This window comes from Oratosquilla oratoria, chromosome 44 (genome assembly GCF_046742065.1).
Source record: "Oratosquilla oratoria isolate Oo_2021 chromosome 44, ASM4674206v1, whole genome shotgun sequence".
In the NCBI taxonomy this organism is placed as follows: Eukaryota; Metazoa; Arthropoda; class Malacostraca; order Stomatopoda; family Squillidae; genus Oratosquilla; species Oratosquilla oratoria.
Genome location: NC_134820.1, coordinates 12,186,557 through 12,206,322, shown reverse-complemented (window position 1 = coordinate 12,206,322; position 19,766 = coordinate 12,186,557). Strand labels below are relative to the sequence as shown.

Genomic DNA, 19,766 nt, shown 5'->3' with positions numbered 1-19,766 from the left:
ACGTACCATTGATACCACACAATACATCCACACAAAAACACATTCACACTCAGATCACTAAACAAGCTCATCAAGGCAGATCATAAAATCCAATACTTCACCAACATTCCTCAGACATCAGCCCCACTATAAAATCCTTCTCAAGAGAAGAAAGAATCACACTGGCACATCTCCATTTAGGACACCATCCAGCATTAGGACAGTAACAGGACATGGCAACAGAATAAAATTGCCATTAATGGAACTACCATACACAGCTCCAGCCCTAGGCTATCTGGTGCCCAGGGTAAGCTGATTTTCAGTACCCTTACAATTTTCTTTTTTTCTTCTCACAAGGAGAGAAACTGAAAATGCAGAATAAAGAATTTATTACAATATAAAGAAAATTCAAACACGGCATCAAGATTTCAAATCCTTTTATTAATATAACTAGGATAGAGAGACCATTATGACTGTATCTACATTATTAGCAATGCTCACACATTATTATAAACAAACAGTGGAGAGTTGGTAGAGAAAAAGTCTGAAGGGTGCCATTGATCTTGTAGATGTCTGTACTATGGCCACTGTAGAACAGTGTAAACTAGAGAAGCCATTCCATTTCAGGATTAAGTTGCATCCCATCTTGTGACTTACAAATATATATATAATCAAATCTTATTGTGACTGGTAATGAATGCTGAATGTTGAAAAAAAGGTTAAACAAAAGAAAAAGCAAACACTAATGAGGCATTCAAATAGGTACAGAATTCTAACAAGTTAATGGTGTGTTTTTCTGGACCATTATAGTCATTTTCATTGACTTTTCACTGATGTGTATTAATTACAATTTTTTAACAAGCACTGAACAATAATAATTTTTTTTAAGAGTATTAGGACAGCCTTCAACAAATTTTGACTTTTATATATATCTTACAAATAAAAATTGAGGGGACGACCGAGGATGGGTTGGAAGGGGTGAAAGGGGCTTTGAGCAAGAGGTGAATGTCAGTTCAGCAAGGAAGGAAGAAGGCAAGGTATAGGGGTGAGTGGAGAATGGCTGTGTATGGATGATACTTTGATGGAGCACAAAGGGAATTTCTTCCTTCATTCTCTCTTTTCAGTGTTGAGCAAGGAAGGGAGGGGGTTGGGGGAAGTGGCTATATGTGAATGATATTTTGATGTAGCCCAAAGGGATTTCTCCATGTCTTCTCCATTATCCATATGAGCTGCCAGGGTTGTTGTTGTTGTTGTTTGACAATTAAGTGAAATGACCTTGCAGACAAGAAGAAATCCCTTTGGGCTGTGTCAATTTAATCATACCTTTACAAGCACTCTCCACTCACACCTATCTCCTGACCTCTCCTTTCCCTCTTCAAAAGATATTTCCCTTCACCCATTCCATCCAACTTGTTCTCAGTCTTTTCCTCAACTTCACACCACCCACCTCTGCCTTCTACACTATTTTTGCTAGTCTTTCCTCATTCAATCTTTCCAAGTGCCCAAACCATTCCAATATTCTGACCAATGCCCCCCATTCAGCTCTTTCCATTCTCACTCTCCACATCCTCATTTTTCACTCTATCAATCCACATAATTCCCATTTTATTTGTTAAACACTTCATCTCAAACATATTCAAAGTCCTCCTTTCTGCCTTCCTATTCCAAGTATCATGTTTCATCTTTTCAAACATTTCCTAACACTCCATTTCTAAACATCACAGGGTCTAGTCGGGCCTGCCCATGTGTTCTCTGTGTATGTCAACATTTAATATTTCAATTTTGCCATGTATATGTGGCTGGACGGTTGGACCTTGGGAAAGAGGGCAAAAATTCCCCCTGTCACCACAGGTTCACATGATAATATTACAAGAGTCAAGACAGACTAGGACCTTGGTTATTGCTGTTAGATTGTAGTATTAATTTTATTCTTTGCTTTCCTTATTGTTCCCTCTTAGTTTGCTGTGTGGGAAACCAAGAAGGTTTACTTTTAGTGCACCATGATGCACTTGTAAATAATGGAATTTTGTTTATCCATTTTGGCATGCACCTGAGCAGTGACTGCCAGTTTAAGGTTTTTGAATCTTTGTATTGTATTTGAGTATTAGGTTAAGATTAAGGCAAGTTGAGTAAATAGATGTCTCTGTGTATTTTTAAGGTTAGTAAGCTTTAGGTAATATCTAGATAGCTAAATTTAACTAGGAGTTTGTCCTACGCTTCTTTGAGGCACTTGGCACCCCTAGGCAATGGGGAGTATCTAAAGGAAGGTCAGACACCCTTCTTGGCTTTTTTTTTCCCCTCTTCTGTCCACCAGTGCATATTACCAGGCATTAAGATTAAGGTATGTACTGTTTATATTTCTAGTGTTTAAGTGTTTGAGCTCACCTTTTGTAAAATTTTAAGTGTTTGTGTGGTGGCTGGTTTTCTTGAAATTTTTGGGATAATCAAAACATTCTATAGATTTTAAAATTTTACACATCAAATTTGTCTTATGAATTAGTGCCAATAATCATAATACATGAGTTTCTTGTTAACATTATGTAAGCAAGTCAACTGTAAATAAAAGATTTAGTTTTCTTAGAACTTTTGTTTTCCCTGGAATCAATCACCTTTAACATTTAATTGCTCATTTATCATAAGTGAGAGAGTGACACAAGTCTCCATCCCATACAGTGGTATGGGCACAATAACTCATTCATAAAGATTTCTCTTTGTGTTCATCCCCAGATACCTATTTCTCATGAAACTTTTCATTCCCCTTTGACACTTGCTTGTTTCCCTTACTCTATATTCATCGCCCTTATTTTTTCATTTCCTGCTACACATGAACCCAAATACTCTTCATATCATCTAGCCTCTCTTCTTTATGATTATGTCCAACTTATTGCCAATTGCCACCCACATCCCTTGTACATTTCTTCATTTTACTTTTGTCCATGGGATGGATGGATGGGGTAGAAGGGGCACTGAGAAAGAGGGGGATATCTGTTGAGGAAGGAAGGGAGAAGACAGAAGATAGAGGCAAGTGGAGAATGGTTGTGTATGGATGATGCTGTGGTGCATGGAAGGGAGTGGGTGGGGGATGGGGGATTTCTCCCCATCTTTTTTTTTGGCATGAGGTGACAGGGGGGTTCACTGATTAAATGAAGCAACCTTGCTGTGGATGTGCTGTGATGCACTTTTAATGCTCTATGTATCTCATATTTTTCTATAGCCCTATAATTTTCTTCTCCCATTTGTTATTTTCCTAGCTCCTCCCACTGATGCAATCAATCAATCACAAAATTTGCTTCAATTAGCATCTATCTGGACCCTTTCCTTTTTCCTCTCTACCTGACTCACACCTTCAACTCTTCATTTCCTTCAGAAACATCTTTTCATTTTATTCATTGCTTTCTTTTTTTTTAAGTTCTCTGTCAAACTCCTACTCCACTTCACATTTCTCCTTTTTGCCCTTCCCACCTTGCATTTTGCTTTTCCTCTCTTCTTACTCTACTGCTCATATGTTTCCCTAGATTGACATTGTAACCAATTGTAATACCCTTGCTACTTCTTTTCAACCACCGTCTTCACCTTTTTATCCCATCATTCACTGACTCTCCTGTTCCTTCCCATCCCCCTCATTTTACATACCATCTTTGTGCAAGTTATCACCAGTGGCAGATCCAGGATAAAAATTTGAGGGGGGGGGGCTGACCTGAATTCCTTCCTCTGAGTAGTCTGATGTATCAGAAGTCTGAGGTATACTTAACTTAATAATGTTTTTCAGATTTTTCTGTATTTTAGACATATATAATAGAATGTATATTCGTTTTATACTGTTACACGCTTGTGCTAGTCAGTGATAAGGCACTGGCACGCGTATACTCTTGCATAGAGAGAAATTATTGCAGGATCCGTGTGTAGTGTTAGTGCACATGGACAACACAACACAAAACAATCATATAGGTGACAATACAGGTATGTTAAATGGCCAACGAACGTGGTATATCTCCTTTCTATCCCTTTTCAGCGCAACTGAGACACAACCCTGGCAACCCTACAACACGTGCAGCACAAAACAGATAAATGGAACTAAAAAAAATGCCAAACACAGCACAATTCCGCCCTATTACCGCACACATGCTGTCAGTTTATTTAACCCCCAGACCTGGCAAAACATCAGAAAGTACTAAAATCGATTAAATGATTCATGGAAGAACAAATTTGGGGGGGGCTTCAGCTACCCCCCCGGATCCGCGCCTGGTTATCACTTCCTCCTTTAAATATACCCATTCTTATATTCTTATTTTCCCTTTATCCCTAAACACCTCTCAACTTTTCCTGTTATTCTTTCTCTTACAACAGATGAGAACGCAAATGATAATGTGAAGAACTATAAAAATCATAAATACAAATAAACCACCCTTCCCCATAAGCTAACACAAGGAAAAATATCACTAAAACAGATTGTAATATCATCAAAGAACACTTCTCCAAAACAAGTTTCAAAGCCACTTCTCCAGAAAATAGGAAAATAAAACAAAAGAAATCCAAAAAATCAAACTAAACACAGATGCCAACCCCTTCTACTACAACAAAGACATAAAAGGGGCAATAAAGAAATTTAAAAATTTCTATGCTAAAGGTCCCAGCAACTAAGACACTTTAGTTCAAATACAATAAAAGCCTTGACTGATGACTTCAATTACTCCTGGATACACAAACTCCAACAAGATGGAAAAAACCCAAATAATGCTCGTATTAAAACCAAATACACCACTTGAAAACCCAGGATCCTACAAACCAATGTTACTACTATCCACCATATCCAACTGGACAAAAGAACACAAATACATACCTCATCTCTACATCAACAACACTCTAATACCACACACAAACACACCGAAAATTCTTGGTGTAACATACAATACATCCATGTCTTTCAAACAACACATCACAAACATAAAAAACAAATGCACACCTAGACTTAACGCACTTAAGTCAATCACTGGAACAACATGTGGACAAAACAAAGAAACTAATACAACAATATACAAACAATGCATACGCTCAGTGATGAATAATGCGAGTCCTGCATGGGCTCCTAATCTCAGTGAGACACACCACAACGCCCTTCAAATCATACAAAACAAAGCCCTAAAAACAATTACAGGCTGCACAAATACAACACCTACAGACCATTTACACCATGAAACAAAAGTCCTCAAAGTCAAGGATCATCATGACATGAGAGGCACATAAACACTTGCTGCAGCTTCCACAAACACAACACACCCACTACACTACATAGCAGAATACCCACACACACCAAGAAACATTAAAACAACACCCATAGACCTTTATCACACACAGATACTCTCTTCTCTTCCTCCACAACCACCAAATATCAGCCTCCGGAAACATATTCATAATCATATCACTCACCGCTCTATTAACACACTGAAAGACAACACACTGCTGCATGCCAGACCCCCTGATATCCACCCTTCTGAATCCTCTCTCCCATGAAAGGACAGAGTCCACCTGGCCAGACTGTGGTGCGGCCACCACCCAGCACTTCTAAGCTACCAGAAGAGACTGGATGACCGCATTGTGAACAGCTGCCCAGGATGTAACACTTCACCCCATACCATACAACACATAATGGAAGACTGCGTTATACACAATCATGCACACAAACAACACAACATACACTCTATAAAGGATTTGTGGGAAAACCCAGTTTTGGCTGTGGCATTCCTTGAGGAGACGGGAGTGCTCGGACAGACAGTCTAGGGAATGACAACAACAACAACCTAATGGAAAGTTTTATAGCTGAAAGAAATCCAACTAAATTATCCACCTTCCCACACCAATATGAATTTAAAGAGGGCCATTCTATTAGTATGCTGCTCACAAAAACCATCCACTAAGTGCTGGAGGAATTCAATAAGAAAGCATCACCACAAAGAACAATTATAGTAACAATAGACATAAACAAGGCATTTTATAAAATTCCCAGACGCATAATATCAAAAAGGATCATGGAAACAAGTATCCATAACAAAGATAAGAAATGGCTAACCTACTCCTTAGCAGGAATCTAGTGGACTCAAAATAATCTAATTTCCAGGACTAGAAATTGTACAATGGAGTCCCCCAATGAACAATATTCCCACCTACACTTCTCAACCCCTTCCATACGGTGCCGCATACATAGGCGGCATGAGGAGCAAGTGGATACGTGAGGCTGCCATATCGGCGTCTTGATTATATTTATTGTAGTTGCCCCTGCATAATGACATACTCTCTAAACTGTCTTCATCACATTTTCTATGGTTATCAAAATTCACGGGTGAAAGAGAGAACGATCGATATAAGCGGTGACTATATTTTATGATGCGAGTATTATTACAACACATCGTACGTCTGGCAGCTAATGCTGCCCGCGAGATTTTGGCCCGTACTGAAGAGGTTAACCTCTTCAAGCTATCTCCCTACACTAGTTCTAAAACACTAAGAGACCTAAAAAAGAACAACTTTCCCCACAGGTTAATAGATGTTTGGAACAAGTTAGATGAGAAGGTAGTGTGTGCAAAAACAATACATGAATTTAAAAACAGTCGGGATAAAATGAGATATGAAGACGGGACACCACGAGCATAGCTCCTCTTCCCGTAAAATACAACTAGGTAAATACACCACCAAAATGCCTATGGAGATAACCCAATAATAATAACCCATTATGGCAACTACAATATAGCAGGTTAAGAACACTCAAACTGTCTTAGACAAGCTAAAAAAAAAAAATCCATTGGGTAAGAACTTTAAAATTCTAGGCCTTACTTTTGATACTTGTGTAACCTTCAGCCCACATGTCACATATCTGACAATGAATATCAACAAGAAAATATACTAAAATAGATTGCAAGCATAGGCTACACTTGGCTACACATCCACTGCATGGTTCCCAACAATCTGCAAAACACAGACACCTAATAAACTATGTAATATAAAGATTGAGAATAATGATAGGAGGCACCAAAACCACCTGAATAGAAAATTTGCACCAATGAACCAAAGACTTCCCCATAACATATCATATGAAAAGAATAGGACCACAATTCTATATTATAACCCTCAACCCTACTCACTCATCTCATTACATCACACATGCACAACCAACAGAAATAACAACACACTACACCAGTAGCAAATTACTCAAATATATTCTGGTGTGAATGTATGAGAGTTTGGCATCCCTGGCACAAGGGCAAAGGTCACCAATGCAGGCGAGGTACTGCCTGAGGGGAGCGAGGGCCCGAGGCCAGTGCCTGGTGCAAGAGTGGAGTGAAAGGTGTGAGAGAGAGAAGTGAAGAGGGAGGAAAGATAGAGGCTAGCTAGGAGGAGGGTACTACTAAAATTATAAAAGTTAATGCATAGGCTAGAAACAGGATTAGAGAGCATCGTGTCTCATCATTAAGGTAAATTGAATTCTGCAGTCTAAACTCGTATATACAGCAATCATAACCTGTACCAAAAAAAATCCACATAAAAGCACATTTACACGATCACAAAACAAGCTCTTCAAGACAAACCATCAAACTCCCTACTCCAGTGGACCTCTCCCATACATCAGCCCTACATAAAAATCCCTTCCAGGAGAAGTAAGACCCACATTAGCAAACTTGTATTCAGGTCACCATAGAGTACTAAGTACCAGCACAGAATAGGCCTGACTACAGAAACAAGCTGCCCCAGATGCAACCATCACACAAAGGACACTGTGCACCTCATCTTACACTGCCCTACACTAGCTATACCCAGACAAGAACATAATTGTTTCTTCCTTGAGTGATTTATGGTCCAGTACAGTGGCTGTTGCTAGTTACCTGGGATCCACAGGTCTTCTGTACGAGAGAACTAGCATAATGGATTGATTAAACAAGATTTACAATTTTGATAAAGGAACACTAGTTGTGGGAAGAAAGTCTTGGATAAGGTTAACAGCATACTTGGCAGTTCCTGGTGCACTGAGAACTCCATATCCTCCATGGCCATAGTTGTGGACAACCTGTAAGAGTAGAGCATATATCAGCATTTCCCTTTAGACTGGCAAAAAAAGTTTAATTAGCAAGTAAATTTTGCCTATTCTTTGCCAATGACTTAGAGCCACTGTTGCCACTGGTCTCTCTTGCATAAGACCTGTGGCCTTCAAATACTCAGCAATGACCTCTGGCTGGGTCCACAAGTCACTTAGGGAAGATATATTGTCTTGTTGTCTAGGGATTGTTAGTGTGGGGGATTGTAGAGGTGGTTGCAACTGCAGCAGTTGGAATTTGTAGTCAGAGGTTTCAATGCTGGATGGTGCACTGAATGCAAGTGAACAAGTGTGGTTTCTACCAAATGTGGGAGGGTTTATTCTGTGGGGCTTATGTTGGAGTATTGAGTTTGATGGTCAGTCTTGAAGGGCTTGTTTAGTGATCAGATTGTGTATGTTTTTGTTTGGATGTTTTGTGTAGTACAGGTGGTAGGTTGTTATATATGTTTGAGTAGTTTGCTGGTGATATGTATTCTCTTTGTGTGTGTGATTTACCATGGTCTTGGATCATGTGTAGGACTCATGATCAACAACTTTTACCCACCTGGATGAGAACTCGAAGATCATATAAGTTTGATCTATGGGTAATGCTGTGATATTGCACAAACACACACACACACACACTTTCGTTGGATGGACGGCAAAGATTGGAGTTCCGAAGAAAAATCAAATTTTACATGGATCTCAATGTCAAGGAAGTACCTTATTGTATTTACAGGGAAGGGGAAAGCTTGTGGTATAGTGGGAAGGTGAGAAAAAGGAGAAGGGGAGGGATTACTGAGGGAAATGGAAGGAAATGAGGAAGGGGAGGACTTGGTCCAGGAGGCCAGGCATCTTGTAAACAAGCGGAGGACTGAGGATTTTGGAGAAGGGATTAACAAAAATGTAAAGATTAGAAATATAGATAAGAGCAGCACAGTGGAAGGTGAAGATAATAATTTCCAGGGATTTAATGAGGGGGTGGGAGGATACCAACCTCCCCCGATTAGCAAGACTAGAGGAAAAACTTGAAAAAATGACCGAACATTGGGAGAGTAGGTTTGGTAATATAACAAAGATTGTGCAGAGAGTTGAAAAATTGGAAGAACTAGAGAAGGTGAACAAAAACTTAACTAAAGAAATAGAAGAATTAAAAAGACAGTTAAAAGAAGTAAAAGATGAGAATGAGGAATTAAAGAGGAATAATAAAGACAATAAAGAGGCCATAGCAAAAGAAGCACAGGGTTGGAAAAAAAAATCCAAGAAAACAGTAAAGTTGCATTTACTGACATAATAAAACAGCAAATGAAAGAACAAACTGAAGACTCAGTTATTAAAGTGATGAGACAGAAGGAAAATATAGTAAGAGACTTAGCAGATAAAAAGAAATGTATAATTATATTAGGAATGGAAGAGAAGTATAACCTAAATAGAACCACAAGAATCAAAGAGGAAAAAGAAAAAGTAAGCAGTTTACTAGAATTAGTTCAGGAAGATGAACCTGAAATCATGAAACAAATTGAAGAGATGTATAGACTCGGAAAGTATAGTACAGATAAGACCAGACCAATTAAGATTAAATTCAGGTCACAAACGACAGCAGAGAATATCTTAGCAAAAACAGGGAATCTAGCAGCAAGTGAACAGTATAAAATGGTATGGATAAAAAGATAAATGAATAGAGCGGAAAGAGAGGAAAAAATTAAAAGACAAGAAGCTAAGGGAAAAAATGAGAACAGAACAGAGACAGAAAAAGAGAAATTCTATTGGAGAGTAGTGAATATGAAAGTGAGGAGATGGGCCATACCAGATAAAAACAAAGGGGAAACAGAAAATACAATGGAAGTAGCAGAAAATTAAGAGTGTCTTACACAAATATAGATGTATTAATAACAGGATTGAATGAACTGAATGATTATCTGAAGGAAAAAGAACTGGACATAATGGGAACTGTAGAGACAAAATTAAAAGGTCCACTACCACCCAACAGTGTAGGACATGATGCATATAATTATTGGATTAGAAACAGAGAGACAAAACAAGGGGGTGGAGTTATGTTCCTGACTAAGAAAGATATAAACATGAGGAGTGTCACATATGGAAAGAATACAGTAGAGATGATTATGATCGAAGTGGAAGACAGAGATAAGAAGAGCAGAAAGTTTGTAATAAACTATGTGCCTCCAAAAATAGCCTCGTGGGAAGAGAGTGAACATAAAAGTATGTTTGAAGACACAAGGATAACATTAAATAAGATAATGGAAGATGGAGGAAGAATAGTTATAATGGGCGACTTTAATTGCAAAGAAGTCTGCTGGGAAGAGATGACAGTAAAGGGTGGAGACGGCTCATAGGGAAATGTTCTACTTGAGATGATTATTGACCACACAATGACACAATGGATACAAGAGAATACTAGGTATAGAAATGAAGAACCATCGAGACTAGACCTAATAATCACATCTGAACCTAAAATTGTGGAAAAGATTGAATATAAGACACGAATAAGTAAAAGTGACCACATATTGATTGAACTGGAACTAAATGAGGAGAAATACATGAAAAGAAATTAACAATATAGAAAAGGAAGAATGATGTATGAAAAAAACAAATTTTGATAAAATAAAAGAATTCTTTCAAAAAGAAAACTGGGAAAGAATATACAAAGAAGAAACAGCAGTGGAAGAGAAATGGAATATTTTGACAAAAATTTATTAAAAAGGAGTGGAAAAGTATGTCTCAAGACAAAAACAAGAAAAAGAATATGTAAAGTGCTGGTACAACCAAAGTTGTTGGGAGTTAAAAGACCAAAGAGATAAAGCTTGGACCAAATTGAAGAAAGACAAAAGACCTGAAAAATGGAAAATATATACTTGTTATAGAAATGAATATGTACAAGTGTGCAGAGAGGAAAAGAGAAAATATGAAAAAGATGTCATAGAAAAATGTAAAGATCAACCAAAACTATTCTACAGATTTGTAAACAACAAACTGAAAAACAAACAAGATTTAGAGAAATTAAGACAAGGAGGAGTTGAATACACAGAGGAAATAGAAATGGCAGAAATTATGAACAAGCATTTTAAATCGGTGTTTACAAGGAAGAACATACAACCTGGAGAAATCGAATGGAAAGAGAAAGTCTCCCCTATGACAGAAATAGAAGTAACAAAGAATGAAATAATGAAACACTTGAGTAATCTTGATGTCAGAAAATCGCATGGACCAGATGAAATTGCAAACTGGATTTTGAAATAATGCAGGAATGAACTGGCAGACAAAATACATAGCATAATAAACATTTCCTTGAAAGAAGGAAAAGTTCCAGAAGATTGGAAAAAAACAAATATAGTACCTATATATAAAGGGGGAAATAACGAAGACCCTACCAACTATAGACCAGTCTCTCTAACAAGTACAATAGCAAAAATTTGTGAAAGAATTGTCAAAAGTAGATGGGTAAAATATTTAGAAAAAAAACAATGTGCTAAATCCAAGGCAATTTGGATTCAGACAAGGACGATCATGCGTCACCAATTTAATATGTTTCTATTCAAGGCTAATAGATATAATACAAGAAAGAGATGGATGGGCTGATTGTGCATTTCTAGACCTAAAAAAAAAGCTTTTGACAAAGTACCACATAAGAAGTTGCTTAAGAAATTAGAAACTGAAGGAGGAATACAGGGCAAACTGCTTAAATGGATGGAAGACTTTTTGCAAGAAAGAAAAATGAGAGTAGTGATAAGAGACAAACACTCAAAATGAGATGACGTAATAAGTGGTGTTCCACAAGGAACAGTTCTGGCCCCAATAATGTTTGCTATATATATTAATGATATGGATGAAGAAATTGAAAGTTATATGAGCTTTGCAGATGATGCAAAACTATTAAAAAAAAGTGAACACGGAAGAAGATTGTGAGTCACTACAGAGTGATCTAAATAAAGTATGGGAATGGCGTAGGAAGTGGGAGATGGAGTTCAACACTAAAAAGTGTAGTATAATGGAATTTGGAAAAAGCAAAAACAGAATAACAGGATCATATAAATTGGGAGAAGAAAGAATAAAAAAAGTAGAAAATGAGAAGGACCTGGGAGTCATTGTTATTAATAATATATGACCTGAGAAACAAATAAATAAGATTTTTGGTGAAACTTATAATTCAATAACAATCAAAGTGGCATTTACATACCTGGATGAAGAAATGGTGAAGAAAATACTAATCACTCTGATAAGACCAAGATATATGCAGCAACGATGTGGTCACCAAGTACAAAAAAATGTATAAAAAAACTTGAAAGAATACAAAGAGCAATTACAAAATTGGCACCAACACTCTCAAAACTATCATATGAAGAGAGACTAGCAAAACTTGAGCTACAGACACTAGAGCAAAGAAGAGAGAGAGGAGATTTGATAGCTATTTACAGAATCATGAAAGGCATAGAAATTATTGATAGAGAATCTAATAAAATGGGATGATAGAAATACAAGAGGACATGGAAAGAAAATCAAGAAAGACAGCTATAGAAGAGGTCTGAAAAAGAACAGCTTTCCTCACAGAGTAATAGACAGTTGGAACAAGTTAAATGAGAAAGTGGTGTGTGCAAAAGCAATACATGAATTTAAAAATAGTTTAGATAAAATGAGATATGAAGACGGGACACCACGAGCATAGCTCCCCTTCCCGTAAAATACAACTAGGTAAATACAGCTAGGTAAATACACACCTAACTACCTGCCCATGAGTGTGTGTATATGTAATTATATGTAATATGTATGTATACCTAATTGTAGTATACAGGAAAGAAGTAACATTCAATGGGTCCCCTCTCCTACTCTCCAATTTTTTCATACCTAGCCTCAAATTCATGTACAGGTCTAACCTAATCTATAACCTTGATTTCCAAATATCATATTTAGATTTGAAGTCATGTACTGTTCATGCTTGGGCTATATCACCTTCTAAGCTATTCCAAGTACTTGTGCATCTATATGGAAAACAGTATTTCTTCACATTGTTTGGACATGTGGTCTTTCTTAAATTGTTCCCATGATCTCTTAAAGCCCCCTCATCCTTAATCAAGAGATCTCTTCTGTCAATGTGATCTATCCCTTTTACTGACATGAACACTGTAATCATATCACTTCTTTCTCTTCCATCTTTCATGGTTGATAGATCCAGTGCTTTTCATCTTTCCTCATATGGTTTATCTGCCAAGCTGGGGACCAGTTTGGTTGCTGCACTATGTATTCTCTCAATCTTACTTATATCCTTCACTCTGTGTGGGGACCATATTACTGATGCATATTTCAGTCTTGGATTGATCAGGGTTTCAACAATTATTTCATCATCTCTTCATTCATAAAGTAAAAAGCCACTTTAACTCCTTCCATATGATGATGCCTAAGTAGGCATCATGAGGCACAAGTGGGTATATGAGGATGCCGGTGTCAGCATCTTGATTATACAGTATTTATTATTATGTAGTAGTTGCGTGACCCCCATATTCTGTGAACTGGCCTGATCATATTTTCTATGGTTATTAATATTCAGAGTGAAAGGAAATGAGTAATACTGTACAGCTGTAATTTAATATCTTATAATGCGAATACTTGTGATTCATTATTGTACATCAGGCAACTGATGCTGCCCGTGAGAATTTGACTCATATTAAAGAAGTTAATCTTTTGTAGCATTCCATATGTCTTTCCCACAGTCCTGCTGATGTGTCTGTCAGGTGACAGGTTGTCTTTCCCAGGGAATAGTTTAAGTATGATCTTTTGCAGTTATTGCCCATTTCCAGTACTTTACATTTTTTTGTGTGTGAAGACCAACTGGAAACTCTCATTATTTCAGCTTGAGCTGAGGTCTCCTCAGTGACCTCACCACCCATTACTAACTTGTTAATTACAGTACTTCCTTTTTCTCAATTTACTGTTTGCAAACCTGCAAAACATTTTTAGTTAATTTTTGTATTAATCTGCTACACCTCTTTCAAAATTGCTTACTTCTCAATAAATACTTGTATAGTCATTTCTAGCTTGCTTATAAGTTTCTATAGTTTTATTGTTTCTTCTCCCTGGACTTTTTGCAATCTCTTACCTTTTGTTAAACCAGTCCTGTTTCTGCTTCTTCCTTCCACTAATCTTTGGCACCTGCTTGTTTACTCTCAGGTTGTAAATGTCAAGAAAGGTTTCCTAATTCATCTTTATTTTTGTGGTATTCATAATTTCCTCCCAATTTGCTTCTTCAAAGAATTTTTTCAATCCTAAATAATCTGGTTTCACAAAATTTATTCTTTCATTGCCTCTATTTCAGTTGTTACATGGTCACTTTTCCCTTTGAGGTAAAGGTAGTTCAAGGAACTGATGTTGTCTGGTTCTTTGGTTAACAGCAGATCTAAACTTGTGAGAACATCACTCCTCTTACCTGAGTTTTCCATTGCTGTACTTACAGGGTATTTCCCCAGGAATCTACTTTGCTACTAGCTTCCCATTCCTCCCAACTGACACACAGCAACACCCTACAGATCATACAAAAAGTCCTTAAGACAACTACAGGTTGCACAAATACAACAACTACAGACCATTTACACCATGAAATGAGTCTTCAAAGTCAAGGATCACCTTGACATGAGAGGCACACAAATGCTTGCTGCAGCCTCCACAAACACAGCATACCCACTGCACAGCAGAACACTCACACACACCAAAAAACATCAAAACAACACCTAAATACTTATATCATATATAAATACTCTCTTCCTCCACAGACACCAGGCACCAGCCTCCACAGGGATATCCATAATTATATCACTCACTGCTCCGACAAAAACTGAAAGATAATACATTGCTGTATGCCAGACCCCCTGTTATCCATCCTTCTGAATCCTCTCTCCCCAAAAAGGACAGAGTACACCTGGCCAGAATGCAGTGCAGCCACCATTTAGTGACTAGATTCTAGTCCTTCTAAGTTACCACAAGAGGCTGTATGACAGATCACTGTCCAGGATGCAGTACTTTAACCCATACTATACAACACATTATGGAAGACTGAATTGTACAGAATGAAACATGCCAACAACACAATAAACACTCCATAAAGGATTTGTGGGAAAACCCCCATTCCAACTGTGGCATTCCTCAAAGAGACGGGACCACCTGGCCCAGACAGTCTAGGGAATGACAACTAATGACCTACCTTACCAATTGCCAATTTTGACAAATTAGGCTGTTGACATATATACATACATATACCAAAGGCTTTTTTCCCCCTTATAAGGGAGGTAGCCAAAAAACAAAGGCATAAAAACCACTCCCACCCATTCCATCCCTATCATACTCCACTCCCCTCCACCCTCTTCCCTCCCTCTTATCTTGGCACTTCCTGGATGACGGGTCATCCCTGCATCTTGTCCACTGCCCTGGGTCAGAAGCAGTGTCGCAAGACACAGCACATCCACAGCAAGGCTGCTTCATTAATTCGGCGACCCCCCTCTCTTCGTCCCCTCATGCACAAAAGGAGAAGACGGGGAGAAATCCCTTAAGGCAGCGTCAAATTTTTCTCACACATACTCTCTTACCCCCCCTCCCTCACCCATTCCACCTCATGGATCACAACATCACCCATATACAACCATTCTCCATTCACCCCTGTCTTCTGTCCTCTCCCATCCTTCCTCAACAGACATTCCCCTCTTCCCCAAAGCCCCTTTTACCCCATCCATCTCATTCTAGGTTGCCCTCTCATGTTCACTCCTTCCACACCTCTTTTACTAGTCTTTCTTCACTCATTCTTTCCATGTGTCCAAACCATCCTAATACTCTTTCATCCACCCTATCTCCCAACTCCCTTTCCACCCCTGTTCTCCTTTCTCCTCCTCACCTCCTCATTTCTCATGCTATCCAGCCTAGTAATCCCTATCATACTTCTCAGACACCTCATCTCAACACATTCAAACTCCTTTTCTTTTCCTTTTTTATGTTCCATGTTTCTGCCCCATACAGTGCTGTCGGCACAATCACTCCATACAATCTCCTCTTAGCATCCATTCTCAAATGTCTATTTCTCATTACAAAATAATAATAATCTTTCACAATCCAAATATTTCTGAACTTTACCTCTCAAGCTACCTCCTGTGTAAAGGGGAAAAAAGCATTTGGTATATGTATGTACCTCTCAAGCTAACTTCCATGACTTACTGATTACTTTGCCTTAGCTTGCAACTTGGATTTTATTTTCACAGGGCATGTGCCATTTCTCTTGTATGACCTAACCTAAACATGTTATCAATGAGGTCTGTTACATTTGAGTCCTTCCCTAGAATCACATAGGTAATTTCCTTAACCTTTAATGTCTCCTATTCCTGGCACAACTTTCATGAGGGGATGTGGTCTATTTGCTAGCCAGAGTATGACACCAGTACATATGACAATAGATTCTCTCTCTCTCTCTCTTTTTATACAGCCTTCACTATTCCTTCTTCTAGGCTACGTTTTCTCTATTGCTCCATGACCTCTTAAACTGTAAACTGCAACATACATCATATGATGAACAGCATGTACCTACAATTTACATCATATATTGTGAAAGCTATTTTTAAACTCGGTGGCCTATAGTTCTCTCCCATATGTTTTGAAATGTCATTTGGCAACTCAGGGTGAGCAAGTCCATGCTCCCTACCTTATCACCCACACATCTTTAGTTCTCCTCAGGACATTGTGGAAGGGGCAGGTCAGTCACCTTGGCACAGCCCACAACCCTCTACTTCTTATAGTGTAAGACATAAGATAAGTTACACAAGATCCATTCCTATGTAAAGGAAAGCAACAGTGGACCATTCCAAGACAGGGGAAAATGCCAGGGTACTCCAGGAAGATATTAACAAATTGTTTGTATGGTCAAAAAAATGGCAAATAAACTTCAACATCTCAAAGTGCAGTGTGTTAAATGTAAGTTTACACAATCCAGAAAACAGGTATAGCTTAGATAACATCATTTAAGAGAAAAAAGACTTGGGAGTATTGGCAAGTCCTAATCATAAATCCAGGAAACAGTGCATTAGTGCCAGGAACAGAGCTAATAAAACATTAGGATTTATTGCAAAGACAGTTACAAATAAAAGTGCAGATGTAGTTATTAAACTGTCTTGGCAATAATTAGACCCATCCTTGACTATGTGGTACAGTTTTGGTCTCCATCCTATGGAATTCACTACAATCAGTACAGAGGAGAATGACTAAAATGATATATGAACTCAGAAATTTACCTTACGAAAACAAGCTTAAGCACTTTACCTTAACTTGCACTCTCTGGAAAGATGTAGAGTGCAGCATGATCTAATAATGGTATTCAAATGGGTCAAGAGCTTTAGCAAGAGTGATGCAAGCAAGGTCATCATATTAAGACAGAAGGGCAGGAGTCAGTAATGGATTTAAATTGGACAAATTTAGATTAAAGGAAGAAATATGCATGGACTAGTTTACCAATAGAGTGATTAACAAATGGAAGACCTAGTAACCATGCGGTGAGTGCTGGAACTACTGGTTGTTTTAAGAGAAGGTACGATAACTTTATGGATGGGAATGATAGCTGGTAATGGGCATGGAACTTCCTAGCGTAGGCCTCATGGTCTCTTGCAGTCTCCTTTATTCTTATGTTCTTGTGTAAGAATGGGTATCCACTACAAGAATGGAGAGATGATAAGAAAAACTTATGAAGAACTAATCCACTCCAGATTAAAACATGCAACAGTGGTGTGGTCTCAACACAAAATGACGGATGTGAGTTATATGAAGACAATACAAATAGCAGCAAATTGATCCCCAGCCTAAAAGGTAAACAATATATGAGGAAAGATGAGAAGTAATGGACCTGCCAATATTAAAGAAGAGAAAGAGGTGACATGACTGCAGTGTTTGTTCACTAACAGAGGTGATCTCTTGGCTTGGAATGTGAGGGCATGAAGTTATGGGAACAAGTTGAAAAAGACTGCATGCTTACGTATATCAGAACACATTTTTCCATACAGATGGATCAACTCATTGAATAACTTAATGGAGGAATATTTTCTAGTGATCCATAGGTTCTTATTCCAATCTTGAACCCTTCAACATTTTTGCATACCTTTCTTTTTTGTTCTGGTGACTGCCAATTTCATTCACCAAGACATCCCTGAGCTTGACAAGGGTTTAAGTTGAAATAGACTATCTTTACCTCAATTCAGGGTCCCTCAAATGAATAAATCTGTTAAGCATTATTGAGAACAAAATCTTAAAATTATGTTACCATGATGGAAGAATTAAGTCATTTCTTTCTTACCTTAAGTGTATTGCCATTCTTCGTGGGAAAATTCTCCTTTTCAATTCTCACACAGTAACGGTATGGTCGCCACCCCACCCATTCCTTTACTATCTACATAAAAAGAGAAGAGCAAAAGTAAAACATTTAATTGTTGTTACAACATAACACTACAAAGAGTTTGGTATCCTTACACAATAACATTCAGGTATGAAAATGAATTCCCTGTCTGATATATATATATATATATATATATATATATATATATATATATATATATATATATATATATACATATATATATATATATACTATTACATTTTCCATTGTCTTCCCTATTATGTGAGTAGATCTAAACTCTAGTTTAAAGAATCCTTTCCATCCTTTATGAATACAGGGAATATGTTAACAGTTTCCAATTGATAGATAATCCTTGGTGTAAAAGGGGATTTTGTGAAAGTATCTATTACTTGGATAACTAAGCTATATGTTATGTTTACATCAATATGATCTCTTATGCTGAAATTTTGTTGTTCTCTTGCATTCAACAGTGTGGGATCAATGACAGGTAGTACAGTACCTGCTGGTGATCTATCTTAAAAATAGACCAATGATGAATATTTTCATGTGGTGGTCCTGCAAGATGGATAGCAAGGCTGCCATTCTTCAAAACCTATCAACCTCACCTCAATCAGAAGGTGCAGTCCTGAGGGGCTGGCACTTGGTATCTGGACCAGACCCAAGATCTATTAACTTGAGCTGTATTTCTTAATTTTTTTTATGTAAGGAGAGCTGAAAACTGGTGACTGCTCTCCTTTTCCTACAACTTTGGGCCAGTCCCTCAGTGATAACACAGACAATAATTCAATTTTTTTCTCCTAGAGGTCTGTGGGAGATTCCATGGATCCTTGCCAGCAGTGTAGGACTGTATGTTTTCCATATAGTGACTTAAAAGGAACAGAAAGAAAACAGAAAACTAACCAACAAAATAGGTGGAAAGACTAACAATGGAAAAATGTGGAGATCAGTAAAAAACCAATGCAGCAAGACACAGCACATCCACAGCAAGGCCGTCACTTAATAGGCGACTTCCCTTCTCCATCCCCTCATGCAGAAAAAGAGAAGACAGAGAGAAATCCCTTCGGGCTGTGTCAAAATATCATTCACACATACTCCCTCATCCCCCATCCCCCACCCACTCCATTCCATGCATCATGGCGTCATCCATACACAACCATTCTCCACTCACCCCTATCTTGTGTCTTCTCCCTTCCTTCCTCAACAGACATTCCCCCCTTTACCAATGCCCTTGGTTGCCCCCTCATGTTCACCCCTTCCACCTCTGCCATCTGCACCTTTTTTACTAATCTTTCTTCACTCTTTCTTTCCATGTGTATAACTCAACCCAATACTTTTTCA

At 38.0% G+C, this 19,766-nt stretch overlaps 1 protein-coding gene across 5 annotated transcripts in view; it reads right to left on the bottom strand.

Moving 5' to 3' along the window:
* Positions 1-399: 399 nt before the first annotated feature.
* Daao1 (D-amino acid oxidase 1) overlaps positions 400-19,766 on the bottom strand; it is an 87,975-nt gene continuing 68,608 nt past the window's right edge. For all 5 annotated transcript variants that reach the window (XM_076180174.1, XM_076180176.1, XM_076180173.1 and 2 more), the window contains exons 7-8: positions 18,369-18,461; positions 400-8,035 (exon numbers count right to left, since the gene is read on the bottom strand). In XM_076180174.1, coding sequence (XP_076036289.1) covers positions 7,913-8,035; positions 18,369-18,461 — 216 coding nt within the window. In that variant the 3' untranslated portion in view covers positions 400-7,912. The remainder of the gene's footprint in view (positions 8,036-18,368; positions 18,462-19,766) is intronic.